The 14,674-nt window shown below is 41.8% G+C and overlaps 1 protein-coding gene across 4 annotated transcripts in view; it reads right to left on the reverse strand.

The window, feature by feature from the left end:
* Positions 1–1,982: 1,982 nt before the first annotated feature.
* The window catches only part of LOC149429271 (coiled-coil and C2 domain-containing protein 1B-like), a 76,374-nt gene continuing 63,682 nt past the window's right edge, over positions 1,983–14,674 (reverse strand). For 2 of the 4 annotated variants that reach the window (XM_089666538.1, XM_089666539.1), the window contains 3 exons: positions 13,462–13,561; positions 12,030–12,123; positions 11,661–11,908 (listed from right to left, as the gene is read on the reverse strand). In XM_089666538.1, coding sequence (XP_089522664.1) covers positions 11,762–11,908; positions 12,030–12,123; positions 13,462–13,561 — 341 coding nt within the window. In that variant the 3' untranslated portion in view covers positions 11,661–11,761. Of the gene's footprint in view, positions 7,904–11,659; positions 11,909–12,029; positions 12,124–13,461; positions 13,562–14,674 lie in introns of those variants that run through there. The other 2 variants (XM_089666541.1, XM_089666540.1) reach the window with 2 other exon arrangements.

Genomic DNA, 14,674 nt, shown 5'->3' on the forward strand with positions numbered 1-14,674 from the left:
GACATTGTTCAGAACAGCGTACCTTGATTAAAAAGTTGATTGGAGAGGGGAAAACATATAAAGAAGTGCAGAAAATTATAGGCTGCTCAGCTAAAATGATCGCAAATGCTTTAAAATGGCATCCAAAACCTGAAAGACGTGGAAGAAAGCGAAAAACTACCATTTGAATGGATAGAATAGCCAAAATGGCAAGGACTCAGCCAACAATCAGCTCCAGGAAGAACAAAGAAGGTGTAAAGTTACCTGTGAGTACTGTTACAATTAGAAGACGCCTATGTGAAGCTAAGCTATCTGCAAGAAGCCCCCGCAAAGTCCCACTGTTGAAAAAAACACATGCTGAAGAGGTTACAATTTGCCAAAGAGCACATTGACTGGCCTAAAGAGAAATGGCGCAACATATTGTGGACTGATAAAGGAAGATTGTTATTTTTGGGTCTAGTGGCCGGAGACAGTTTGTCAGACGACCCCCAAACACTGAATTCAAGCCACAGTACACTGTGAAGACAGTGAAGCATGGTGGTGCAAGCATCATGATATGGGGATGTTTCTCATACTACGGTGTTGGGCCTATTTATCGCATACCAGGGATCATGGATCAGTTTGAATACATCAGAATACTTGTAGAGGTCATGCTGCCTTATGCTGAAGAGGAAATGCCCTTGAAATGGGTGTTTCAACAAGACAATGACCCCAACCAATAAACGTGCAACATCTTGGTTCCAGACCAACAAAATTGACGTTATGGAGTGGCCAGCCCAATCCCCGGATCTTAATCCAATAGAAAACTTGTGGGGTGACATCAAAAATGCAGTTTCTGAGGCAAAACCAAGAAATAGAGAAGAACTGTGGAATGTAGTCCAATCATCCTGGGCTGGACTACCTGATCACAGGTGCCAGAAGTTGGGGGACTCCATGCAACACAGATGTACAGCAGTTCTCAGAAACAGTGCTTATACAACCAAATATTCATTAAGTGATTCAAAGGAAAGCAAAATCTTCAAACATTTTTCAGTTTATATAGTGAATGTTTGAGTTTGTAAAGAAGAATACAAACACTGCTATTTTTTTGAACAGTCTAATATTCACTTTTCTTCACTTTTTTTTAGAGGAACAACACAAATGTGATATATTTTTCTTCATGTTTTGATTTGGAATAGAATGTGTAGTGTTCCCAATGCATTTGTGTGTATGGAAATAAAAGCTATTAGAAGGATTTTGAGCTTTATTCACTTTTATCAACACACTGCTATTATTTTGAACACAACTGTGTATATTTAAACTGGTGTCTCTTAGTGGTTTTTACATACTACACTATGGGATTTTTATCTTTCCCAAACTTCTAATGCTGGCAGAGATTCCAATGGAGGACGTACCTTATGCCTGAAGAATTGTGGTTAAAGGATATGTCTAAGCGCTTTTGGCCATTTACATTCTAATAGTCCACATTGTCTGGTAAGAGGCTCCCGAAATGGTGTCACTTAGTGGTGGATGCACGTTCTATCAGGAAGTTGGAGTGCGGGGACACCTTCAGTATTATATGGATTGTGAAAGTACTTTTTCTTGATTTCACATTTTACTTTTTTGGGACCTTTTAGTACTATGGATTGTGAAAAGACTCTTTGTATCTCACATGTTTTTTTTCACTTTTTTTGTGATTTAACTTTTATATATCATGAATTGTTATTGTATTTATTTTATATTTGGATTTCTGATTTTATGTTTATCTATTGGTATCACAAATGCATTTCTACTTCTTGTGTTGAGGCCATTAACACAAGCCCATAGCTACAGGCCCCTAAGAAGTCAGAACCTCTGATCTACATACTTGTTTTGGACAGAGACTCTGGTTTTTGAAGCCACTGCAGCATGACAGCCAGGCAACTAGAATTTCCAGAAGGAGGTGACAGCATTGGCAGCCCATAAATTTTCAATACAGGATCTGTTGAAATGCTGTATTAAAACACACACCGCATACTCAGACATGAAAGGTGCCCCCGTTAAATTTATTTTAGTATACAGTACATACAGTTCTGTGTCCTACCCACCAGAAAGAAAATAAATACAATGGCTTCCATTAACAGTCCAAATATTGACATTTTACACATAGCACAAACATCTCCACTATGGTGGAAGAATTATAAAAGAAAACATTAACCCCTTCTCTATCTGAGACCCTAACAAGGTATGTCATAGCGAACAGGGGTCCTTGTCTGTAGGACTCGCTCTTCCCTTGTCATGTACAATTATAGCCTATCTCAAAGTAAAAGGCACACAGAACAGACTGGAAGTAAATCTGTCACAAACCTCAGTCATCCAAACAAAGCCTAGGATATAAAAACAGTATAAACCTTCAGGGAGAACATACTAATACAATTCAAAGAGTCAGAGCTGCAGGCAACTGGAACTACATGCAAATCTTGACTTTCCCTGTAAGCCAAGCTTGGCCCCAAAGACCTACCCATTGGTCCTTTGATGTGCTGGGTGGCCTCATTACCCAATATTAAGAAGGGAGTGGAGCCAAGCTCAACATTTACAGGAAAAGTTGCAATTTTCATATAGTTTCTGCTGTCATAACCTCCTAAATCAGGGGTAGAGGCAACCTCGGCACTCCAGCTGTGGTAGAACTTCAGATCCGAAGAGGCATGGCAAGACTGACAGTCACAGGGGTGACTCCCACAGCATGGTGGGTTTTGTAATTTCACTAAAGCTGGAGTGTCCAGGTCGCCTGCCCCTGCTTTAGATCATTTTAGTATGCTGGTAAGCTCTGCTTATGCATCTTTTCACATATGGCCAGTTTGAATGGAATGGTTTGAGACAGGCTTACCTTAATGGTGCTAAATGACCCAGAGCCAACAGAATGATTCAGTTAAAGGCACTTCCAGGGACAGGAGGTAAATTCTTAGATAGAAGCAGACCTCCTCCTGCCAGGTGAGTCATGCAGTGCTGAGCCTTCTCATAGCACAAAACCAGCCGTACACGGGTCGAATTACGTAAGAGTTTTCTTTCGAAAATCTTTTCTAAGAATTTTGGTTTGAATTTCGCACCATTAGTGGGCCACAAAAATGGCCGGTTTTTGTGCGACCATCGAATTTGAGTGATCGGGTATGTTGGAAATTTTTTGAAAAATTAATGAATTTCTAATCAATGATGGGAGAATAGTGTGAGAAATATAACTGAAAGAGAGACAAGCATAAGCTGTGACCTGGAAAGAAAAGAAAATTCTTGGCCATGAAAATTATTTTCTGTAGCAACGTGAAATTGAAGGCTTGGTTGGTCGAATTTTGAAATCAATGGTGGCATCATCGATTTACAAAACATACGAAATTTCAGATTTTCTAAAGAATATTTGTTCTGACTTTGACCCATGTATGGCCTGCATAAGTGCTTCTATGATCACTCCATCTGTCACTGAAAATTTGCTGCTGAGTGGGAACAGGCGTGCTCTGGCAAGTGCCAAGTCATTGGCTGCACTATTCCTAAGCAGCGTTCCAGCAGCAGTAAAGATTTCACAAAATCCTGTCTAGTGCAACTTTAGGTCTCTATTTATTTAAAAGTAATCAGAAGATGGAAGTAATGACTTACACTATGGGAAAAGCAGCTGCTGTCGTTTGATTTTTTTGCCACCAAATGTACTCTTTTGGGAATGGTTCCTGTAAGCAAGTCTTTGGAAACACTAGTCTGAATGGCAGTATGTAAAGGAAGCATTTACAAAGCTGTAAACTGGCTGAGAAGCTTTCCTATAGCTTTACAAGCACCCTTTTTCACCAGTATGTGGATGTTAAAGTGTATGTAAGCCCAAACACAAATCGATTACATCTTTCCAGTCCAAAGTTGTTCTAGTTTTGTTTTCCAAATATTTTTTTTATTTTCACCCAGTGATCCTGCCAGTAACACACTTCCTGTTACAGGGTGACAGCATTAACACAGTGGGGTTGATTTACTAAAGACAAACAGACTGCGTTCTGCAAGTGAAGTTGCTCCAGAGCTTGGTAAATGAGGGGAAGCTTCACTTTGCAAGGACTTCCTTCCTGACTTCCATCATCCAATAACGTCCAAGAAAAACATTGTTTTTTTTTCCAATTTTCTATGCATGTGATTGGGTATTCTTTGCAAAGTAAAGCTTCCCCTCATTTATAAGTTCTGCAGCAACTATACTTGCAAAGTGCACAGTCTATTTGCCTTTAGTAAATGAACCCCAGTGTAGTGTATCTATGGAGCATTGCGGTCACATAACTACAGAACTCCTCCAAATCTCTTCTCCAAAAACTGGAAAGAGGGAGTGTTCTGTAGTCCACAAAGACCTGAAAAAAAATGTAACTGATAACAGCACAGAGTATTCCTGTATCAGCTCACACAATTTCCGTCAGATCAACAGGTAGCAGGCATGAAGCTTGCTGAAAGCGACAACCAGCACATCTATAGAATTCAGGGTTTGACCTGAACAGGCTTTGGAAGGTGATTTATTGCTATAAAAAAGCTCCTTTAAGCAGGATGACAACTGTAATTGTTTGAAGAGCTGTGTGCACAGCAAGCTTTTATAAAAGGAATGTTTATAAGCAGAGGTCTGGAATCAGGCCTAATGGTGCCCCTACATGTACAAATGAATGGGTCACCACCAGCCTAAAGCAGGCCATAGATTATGCAATTTTCTTTTCTTCACCCATGGGTGAAGAAAAGAAAATTGCTCAATTCACCCCTCCCACCATTATATTGTGTTCTGCCGACAAGGAGCCATCCCAGCCGGCAGAACACAGTGATTAATGTTGCTGGCTATAGCCGGTGGCACTAATCGTTTGGGAAAAACACAACAGGCTGGTTGTACACAAGTTGATCGATACATCGCTTCTGTGCAACCAGGGTACCCATACATGGATAGAAATTCAGGCAAACCCTGCTAAACCAGCCGAGTTTCAATCCATGTATGGCTGGCTTTAGTGTCCAATAGCTATCCAGTCAGAAATTATTTGGATATAGAATATGCAGTAGTACAAAGGATGGAAGTGTATCAATACAGGTTGTTTATGGTCACCTGCATTATATAGACCTATACCTGTCAATTGTCTGGATCACACAAAGGTCAGATCACTGTAGGTGACCCCTTTCTCCAAGAAGGAAATGTCTGGGGCAGCTATAACTGCAGGTAAATGGGCAGCTTAGCAACTTAGTGTGTGCTATGGAACACAAAACCTGACAGTGGGGGATAAATCATTTACAAACACATGCAATGTTATGTACGATATGCAAACTTATGCCCAGAAATGACAAATCCACACAGCTGCGGTTATAAATTCTGTGTGACATAACCTACACTACAGGGACTTGTGCAGAATGTAAACGCACGCCTGGGCAAGCTGTAATCTGTGCAGGAAATCATTACTGAAAAAAGCATGCAAGTTTGTTTTTAAACCACAAGCAAAGCTGAAGCAAACAGATATGCTTAACAAGAAAAAACCTGCCAGATCCACAACTGAAGAAAATAATTGCAAAAATCTTGCACAGAAATAATACCCCACATAAATGTCAGTGTTCCAGGAATGAGCTTTCAATAGGAACGCTTTGCTCACAGAGGGTGTGCTATAGTTTGCAGGTCCGTGTCCCTGAATGCAGACAGTGTGAGTTTGGGGACATGTACCGGCACCAACATGGCTGTCATATTAAGACACAATGGCTTGTCAGTGTAGCCACTGTGTCCCAATAGACATTGATGGAGCTGTCTGTCTGGGGGTGCATGGAACACCTGTACAACCCTGTGCTGGTAAACATGGTGTACACTTGTACCGTACAGTACACCCTGTGTGAACAAGGCAGAGAAATAGTCTGCCACTGTTGACTTCCTTCTATGTAAAATGTAAGTTGTCTGGGTGTCATTTATCCATTGGCTTCAATTCTTTCTGAGTCACTAACCTGGAAAAAGTATACAGAACAGATGATTTCAATGGCTGCGTACTTTCACCAGGCTAGTGGTGGCACTAAAGTTCCTAGAGTCTGTGACTCAGCAACTCATCCAAAGGTTTCCTCAAGGCCCCCTTTACACTTCTGCATTTTGGTAATGCACAGAACTCAGTGTGGTGCCTTCTTTTAGAAAGACACCAAAATCCAGTAGGTTCCAAGGACCAGCACTGCAGAGCACCACAACACACATGCAGTGCATTTGGCGCTCCCCATCCAAAAAAAAAAAAAACAAACAAAAAAAGTGCAAGTCTTGCTTTTATTTTGTTTCCAATCCATTCCAAAGAATGGGCTGCTTTAACACATTGCACATGTACGTGTGTGGTAGCACACGGCAATGGAACAGATACGTGTAAAAGGGCCATCAGCCTGATCTTCTACCTTTAGCACCGATATTGTGAAGCAGGAATCTGGAATGATCAACTTTCCAAATGATTTATTCTCTTGTTCCACTAGGCTTGTACAGGCTGTTATGTTTTCTAGAACAACAATCATCACTGTCTGTACTGTATTGCAGGATCCCATTGATAAAACATGGGTGAATCCACAATTGCCGATGTCTACAGCACATCCCCAGTTTGTATACACGAGCAAATGTAAAGCAGCAGAAATAACATATGAAGAATGTTACAGTCCTTCCTGATCCAAGCAAGTCATTGTTTCAAGTGGGCAAGATATCCATTGGGCACAACGTGAACCTGCTAGATCAGAGCACCAAATGCTATTTGGTTAATCTGTCAGATTTCAGCAGCAGCAGAATGTTATAAAGCAGGTGAAAGTAGTACTCGGCTGAAAAGGGGGCAAATGTGGGCTTTACAAATACTGCAGAACTCTGTGAATTTTCAGTTCCTTTATGACATTGAAATGTGAATGTTTCATTGGGCTCAGGCATTAGGGAACAAAATAATAATCTTTACAAAGATGATCATTTCCCTGCTCTGTCACAGGGTGGCCACACACAGTACAAATGTTCTGAACGCTTTGAACGCCTCTTGTGACAGATAACAACCTGCCCTTTGAGGGCTGACCAGCATCAGATGGTTATTGCAGAGATATTCTAAATCTCATGAGCAGGTGCCGATCATTCCCTTTACAATGAAGGGAGTGAACTTCTTTTCATATGTGCACCACTTCTGTAAGCTGATCATACTGTGGACATTGCGCCATCCCAATAGGGAACTGATTAGGGCCAACCTGGGACCAATTGGGACCAAATGAGGCTCTAAGCTCACTAACCCTAGAATGGTTGAAATCAACATGAAACTTTGAGGTGGGCTGTGACTGTAGTCAGAGATGGATGGACCTCCGAAGTAAAAACATACTTCTTGGGTAATGTACCTCTACATAGCAGCCTTTCCTTCCTTCAATAGCAGACACATTAACCTGTAAACTGGTTTAAAAACAGCTAGAAATAGCACAATGTGTTTTTTGTTTAGCAGTGCAGCTTTTGAGCAATCAGCATCGTTTCAGCACCAGAAGCAAATCCACAATCAGGAATTCTGCTGGCAAGCTATGCTGCAATTATGGGTCTCACTAACAGAAACCCCTCACAGGCTAGCAGCAGGATTCTGTTGCAGTACATTCTGAAATTTGTGTCACACTTGTCCTCTGGTCTTCCGGTGATCATAAAACAGATCTTCATTTACATTCAACACATAAGAAAGCCAGAGATTACATGTGGGTGACGCCAAGTTGTACTGTTAGTAAGGTAGAGCGGTTGCCGCACTCTAAGGCCGCAGGGGCTGCACAGCCGCGGACATTCTGCATTGATATATTAACATGATCTTTCGGTTATGATGGCGTTCCTCTTATGTGCTTCAACGCTGCAGGAAGTCCTTTGGTATGCGACTCCTTTTCTGGCCTGTGGAATACACGGCAAGAACAGGCTGACAAGGGTGTGTGAAGGCAGCGTCTTCATTGTACAGGATGCCATCCTCTTACTGCACCACTTTCACTGGAGGAGGAAACAAGAGGGATTACAATCAAAACCACATTATCAATTTTTTTTCCTCATTTTTAAACATTTTTTATTAGGACTCCTAGACTTTATTCAACCCATATCCTGAGTCCAGGCTGTCATGGACAGGAGGACATCCTTGTGCAACCTGGATTCAGATTACTACTGCACCAAACTTCATTCACACATTACTTGGGCATCATTCAGTGCGGGAAGATGGACCTTCCACCACCAGAGAAGAGGAAGGACCCACCTTCATGCCACTGGACTGGCTAGGAGACCTTTGGACTTTATTCACTGTAAAATCCTTTTCTTGGTAAGGACACAGCAAGTCCTAAACCTTTGGGTTACACTACCACCTACATGGGGGCTGGAAAATGGGAAACAAAAACTGTAGGTCACCCCAGAGTTTAACCCCCTCCTACTTCTAGAATGCCTCAGTTTTGTACCAAAGCAGTACTGACAGCATTATCACACGTAGAGAGGGGTGGGAGCTGTGTCTCTCAACGTTCTTCAAGGGAAGGATTTTTCAGTCTATTGAGGGACATGGGAAGTCAAAGTACTGGAACTTCCAAAAACAGTCAAACTTAGGGAAGGGTAATAGCAAATAACTGGTAACAGACCCATTAAAAACAAAAACTGGAGACTGTCTGCAGACCAACACCTGAAGCTGGCACCAAATGAGGCCAAAAATCCCACCCCATGATAAGACCAGGAGGAGACCAAATGGGACTAAGCCCGATGCCTCAAGACATCCAAAATACAGCTTCATATTTAAAATCTAAACATAAATGAGTAGGTAATATATTTGTATGCATACTTGTTGCTGAGATGTATTTACTGATATGGTATTGTGTAATATGTTGCTGTCTAATGAGTGTAGTGACCTTCCAATTGGTAAGATTTGTAATCTTACTATTTGTATATGTTGTTGTATGAAAACGATAGAAAAACACCAAATCTTTGTGCTCCTCAGTGTAACACGGTGTCTGTCACTTGATGGGGTGCAGCCCTCTAAGGATGGGGGAATATAAGGACTGTTAAGAGAAAACAAAAGAGGACGCACTTGTGATTTCCCCTATATATGGGGTATTGGCACCTCCAGTTGTCTTAGCTTTGAGGAAGGGAGTGCATCTCCTGAAATGCGTCAGCTATTTCCAACCGGGCAGTTGTTGAGACAGGACCCTTGTGTCTGGGGCTGAAAGAATTGGCTCAATGTCTGTTTTTATGGTCTTTTTGTGAGTACACTTTTGTTACCTACTTTTTAATAAAAAATTTTATCACGGTATGAGGAGAGTGCGCCCTCTTTTATTTTCTCTTAACATATGCTGTCGTACATCTGGTCTCCCAAACATTTCATCACATGCAGCTGCCAAATAGACAGATACGATCTCCTAAATATCACATGCAAAGTGGAGGGACTAGTGTATCTTATGCATGTATAAGGCCTTTTAAGTACTGTAAGCAAACCTAAGAGACCGTTATGGAACCAGATATACGACTACATATAATTTATAATCACAGCTATATTTGTACAGTACAGCCATTTATACTGTTTTACCATTGTATATTTAGCGCAGTTGTTATGATACACGTTTTTGTTATCATTTGTAAATGCATGAAGCAGGTTGTGATATACGCAGTGTGTATATACCTCCCCCTATCTTTATTGTTCATCTGAGGTCAACTGGACAAGCTGGGACACCTAGCCCATGTGGATGTGTTCCAGGGATGTCGCAAGTTGTGGGGCAGGACCTACCACCAGGGGCTATTGGATCTTCTGTCCATTCTTTGTTCTTCCTTCTCTCTGTGAGGAGTAGGGAAGGTGTCTGTCATCCTATAGAGGAGACCCTCTCAGCAAAGCTAATGCACAGTTCCAGTCGTCAATCTGTGATGGTTCTGACCAGTCAAGTCTGTCCCGACAGCGCTCAAGGGAGAAGAAAGCGAGCAGTGGGGATTTCATATCCCCAGACAGGTGGAGCAGCTGCAGGTGCTCTAACAGTGGAGAATCACCACAGGCAAGGACAGTGGAGACCTGGGGGTGGGGAGGGAGTAAAGTTTGCACACCCATTCATTGGGAAGATCAGTATGCAGCAGTTTCTCCTTCCATAGCTCCTATGTAGCTGACAACAGAGGGAATGTGATTACTTATAAAAATGGGCAGGGGGAAGGTATAACTTTTTTTTATATCTGAACACAAATGTTTTGCCTTTCATTTCTATTTTAAACTGAATGGGTTGGTTAATAAGGTGAGGGCTTACAATCACTTCAAGAGTAAACTGCTATTACTAGGTGATGGGAGAATCAGGCTTGGAAGACCTAGGCATATTTATTCCTGGAGTAGGAGAAAGAAGGGGACTTAGCCTGCCCTTTTGAAGACTTTTTAACAGAGCCAGGCAGAGGCCCTGCCTCCAGTGATATTCTTAATGATAATATCAAGGCTTAGACTGAAGGGATGTTGTCCCTTGCAGACCAGGCGCTCCTTTAATCACAGTGCTCTGCGCATTTATATGGACAACAGGTACACATGGGAGACAAGCTGGCCATAATAGCTGAAGCGTAAAGCTGCTCCACATGCTCAGTCAGGAAGAGATCCGCTGCTGCAGTTGTGAGATCTCCAGGGATTTAGACCATTTTACCAGTTGGACAAATCAGGTGTCATTAACATGGGAATATAAATCCATGCCCCATGTGAGGGCCGTGTATTCCCGCATGGGGACGCACAGGGGTTCCATGCATCCCCTTGCAGGCAGACCCATTGCTGTCAATTGGGACACAGCAGGTGCACAGACAGTCGCTGCTCCCAATGTGCGGGTACATGCCCCAGAAAGCACACAGGATTTATATGTCCCATGTGAATGAGGCTTTAAGGTCACAGAGAGAACAGGGCAAAGGACAGGGTCTTCCAATGAGAACTGGGTCTTAAAGAGGGATTCTAACTATTGGTTGGCAGAAACATTGAAAATAAGGATACTCTCTACTGACCTAGGGTTGGGTGACAGGCAGATGCACAGTGGGTGTAGACCAAAATCCTTCCCAAAGGGGAGCAAATCCAGTAAGTGCTTAAGAGGTGTCCAGGGTCCATCAAGGTGCTTTTAGTCTTCATAGAGAAATACCTCGAGGGTATAATGGAAAGATCCTTGCAGCTACCGGAGCTCTGCAGGACCCCCGACTGGGGACAGCAGGCTAAGCCTCTAAATGTAGAGTAGTATGTACTACATCAATAAGAGTTGAAATAGGCAATAGCAATTCCTCAAAGATAGTCAGGGAAAGACTAAAGTGACCCAAAATCAGAGTAGGAAATAGCTACTGAAACCAGTGACATGCCTCTCTCTAAGGACTCTACAAGGAAAGAAGCAGTAGTGTGCTTAGGGCCTCTGAAGTCAGGAGCAGCAAGGAAACTGGGTGACTGCGGCCACATTCTGGTCTAAAGTATGATGTGACTATAGGGTTTGTAAGGCAAAGGAGGACACTGCCTCAACTGGCAGAGCTAATGAGTACTCTGATGACAAGTGAAAAATCCTCGTAGAGTTGCAATGTGCATCAAATTGGCCATTTATGGTTATACACCTGACAATTTTCTAGCAGGTTTAACCACTTTTAACCAGACTTTGATCACAAAAACATCCATATGGATCAAAGCAGCCTACCATCAGCTCCAAAGATCGAAGCCGTTACAGTCTTGAACAAAACTGAAATTGAGGTTTGATCACCACTATTCTTGTTTGGAAGATGTGAGTTTTCAGCTGCACCATGAAAACACATGCGACATGACTTGTAGCTCCTTCACACCTGGAGGAGTTCAGTTTTATAATGCCAACAAATTCTATACCCAACTGAGCAAGAAACCTCTGATCAGCCAGATGCCATTACCTTCCTTGTAACAGGGTCCATCACCAGCCACTTCTCTGTCACCGTTTGAAGGTCTTGACCATTAAGAGGCTCCCTTAATCTAACTTTTACCTCTAGTTTCCCTCCAGTTGGTTTTCTTCCATCAAACACCTGAAATAGGAAGTTCATTAATATATGCTTAAGTATATCACTGCAAAGGTAAAGTATAGTATTCTTATTTTATTTGTATTTTTTTTACTAGATGTATGCATTAAAATGATATTACTATTACCTCTACAATCTCTCGAATCTCACACTGCGTCTCCAACTTGTCCAGTTTTACACTTGCGGTCCCCATTTGCTTATCACTTCTGAACAAGAATACTCTGCAGAAGAGGAGAGAAAAGTATTTTTAACAACATCTGATTAAGTAAACAAGTCTATGGGCTGCACACAACCATGATATGGACATCTTCTGTATATATCTCTGTTGTCGATCAAACAGAGCGGGTATGCTTCATTTTGGATGCAATGAAAAAATACCCACCAATCATATCGCTTACTATATTTACAGACAACTCTAGGCAGCCCAGAACACTTACAAACCTTTAGTACTTTATCCTAAGTCAGGAGTAAGGAGCCAGCTCTTACTAGGAGGGGGGTACAGTTGGAATGAACATTTGACGTTTATATTGTTATATGGGGCAAAAAGGATGAGGATTAAAAGCTTAAAGACCACCCTATAGCAGATATACTGCTACAGGGCGGCACCTATGCGCAAAAGCACTTGTATATACGTGATTTTGCATTTCCGGGTAGGGGTCGCGAGCCGCGCCGCCATTCGCAGATGTCAATCACTGGGTCCCGCCCGGTGATTACCGAGCATCTCCGACGGGGAGGAAGATTGTAAACAAAACAAACAATCTTCCTCCCTGTCAGCTCGAGCACACTGCTCGGGATGGCTGTGCACAGTACAGCCATCCCGATCAGTGCACTTACAGTGAAGAACACAACCCCTGCCCCCTAGTAAAACACTCCCAGCACATAGTTAACCCTTTGATCACTCCTCACATTAACCCCTTCTTGCACAGTGCCATTAGTACAGTGTCAATTCTTTTTTTTTTTTGCACTGATCACTGTATTGGTGTCAGTGACACCAAGTTAGTTCCCACCAGTGTCAGAATGTCCGCCGCAGTCCCACTAAAAATGGCTGATTGCCGCCATTACTAATAGGGAAAAAAAAAATCTATAACGCCATTTGTAAAAGCTATAACTTTCAGGTAAACCAATTAATTTACAAATATTGGGATTTTTTTTTTAGCAGACATGTAGCAGAATACATTTTGGCCTAAATTTATGATGAAATTTGATTTTTAAATTTTTTTTACTGGACATGTTTAATAGCAAAAAATCTAAAATATTTTTTCTCAAAATTGTCTTTGCTTATAGCACAAAACAAAAAAAAAAACACACAGGCGATCAAATAACACCAAAAGTTCAATTTGTGGGAAAAAAGGACATAAATTTCATTTGGGTGCAGCGTTGCATGACCGCGCAATTGTCAGTTAAAGTAATGCAGCGCCATAACACAAAAAATGGCCTGGTCATGAAGGGGGGTAAATCTTCAGGAGGGCAAGTGGTTAAAACCTGTCAAAGCTAACACTGGCTACAGCTTTGGGGAAGGCCATGGCTCTCTGTCCTCTCCAACAGTACTAGTCACTCACCCTTTGTGGAAGATCTCAAACTTGATGCCTTTGGCCTGAACCACCCGTTTGAAGCCTCTGTGGTTGCGGTTGATATTTAGTTTAAACGACTGTTCGTACTCTGTATAAAAGATCACACAAACAGAAAATACATCATCTCGGTACAACAGACAAATTATTCAATCACTGTGTGTAATTGACAGGACAGTGCAGAGTGATAAGTAAAGCAGTATTTCTCAACCTTTTTCCAGTCAAGGCAACCTTTAAAATTATGAGCAGGCATCAATCTCGAGGCACCCCCTTCTAAAATGTAAAATACTAAACTAATAATTCTACATATTGCAGCAGCATCCACACACGTTAAGACACACAACACTAGAGGAGATTTATTATTTCATAGCAAATACATTTTTGCATACTGGTACTGACTAATATTTCAGCATTTTTTTTTCCTCATTTTCTCTCCACTACGCAGCCAATGTGACCCCAGTCCTCATGGAGGCGGGTCCAACAAGGATGTTGTTTAGGCTCCCGATATCCTCCACATCAACCATTGATGTCAGCAGTTGTTAGGAAACTTGTGGCTTTGTGTAACAAAAAAGCCCGATTCCATGAACACAGTTTTTGGGCAATTTGGAGCAATTTTTAGGCAATTTGCCAAGGCACCCTGATTGAAAAAGGCTGCGGTAAAGCACACACAAGACTTGAAAGCATTTGTTAAGCTGGCTATACACTGTTCAAATTGTGGCCAGTTCCGGTCGCCCCCTCCCATTTGACCTTTCAACTGAAAGGAGTCTGGAGTGGAAAATTGTTGGCCAAACAGCAGCTGCATCCAATCAGATGCGGCTGCAATTTGGGTATTCTGATTTCTGCCAGCCTCAGTGGGAGGTGTATAGGGTGGATGGAGGAATCTATTAGATTTGTTTCATTCAGCCACCAGACTAAATGGAAAAAAATCTAAGTTTGGAAGGCCAGCCTTATTACAGTAAAGTCTCTACTACTGAGTTGCTATAGATTCCTTTTTCTCCCTAAATATTAAAGAATCACATTACAGCAGGTGCACCGCTTTTAAATATCACCTGAATCAGGAAAAATTATATATAATTAATATATAAGATATAAGCAGATCTGTAGTTGTAATTCTTGAGGAGAGATCTGCTACAAATGGTAATTAGATGTATGGCATGATCTTACTATAAACAGACATGAACAGATTACCCTTGCATGCACATTT

The sequence above is a fragment of the Staurois parvus genome, unplaced genomic scaffold, assembly GCF_062004578.1.
Source record: "Staurois parvus isolate SC_StPar_1 unplaced genomic scaffold, SC_StPar_1.0 ptg002753l, whole genome shotgun sequence".
NCBI lineage: Eukaryota > Metazoa > Chordata > Amphibia > Anura > Ranidae > Staurois > Staurois parvus.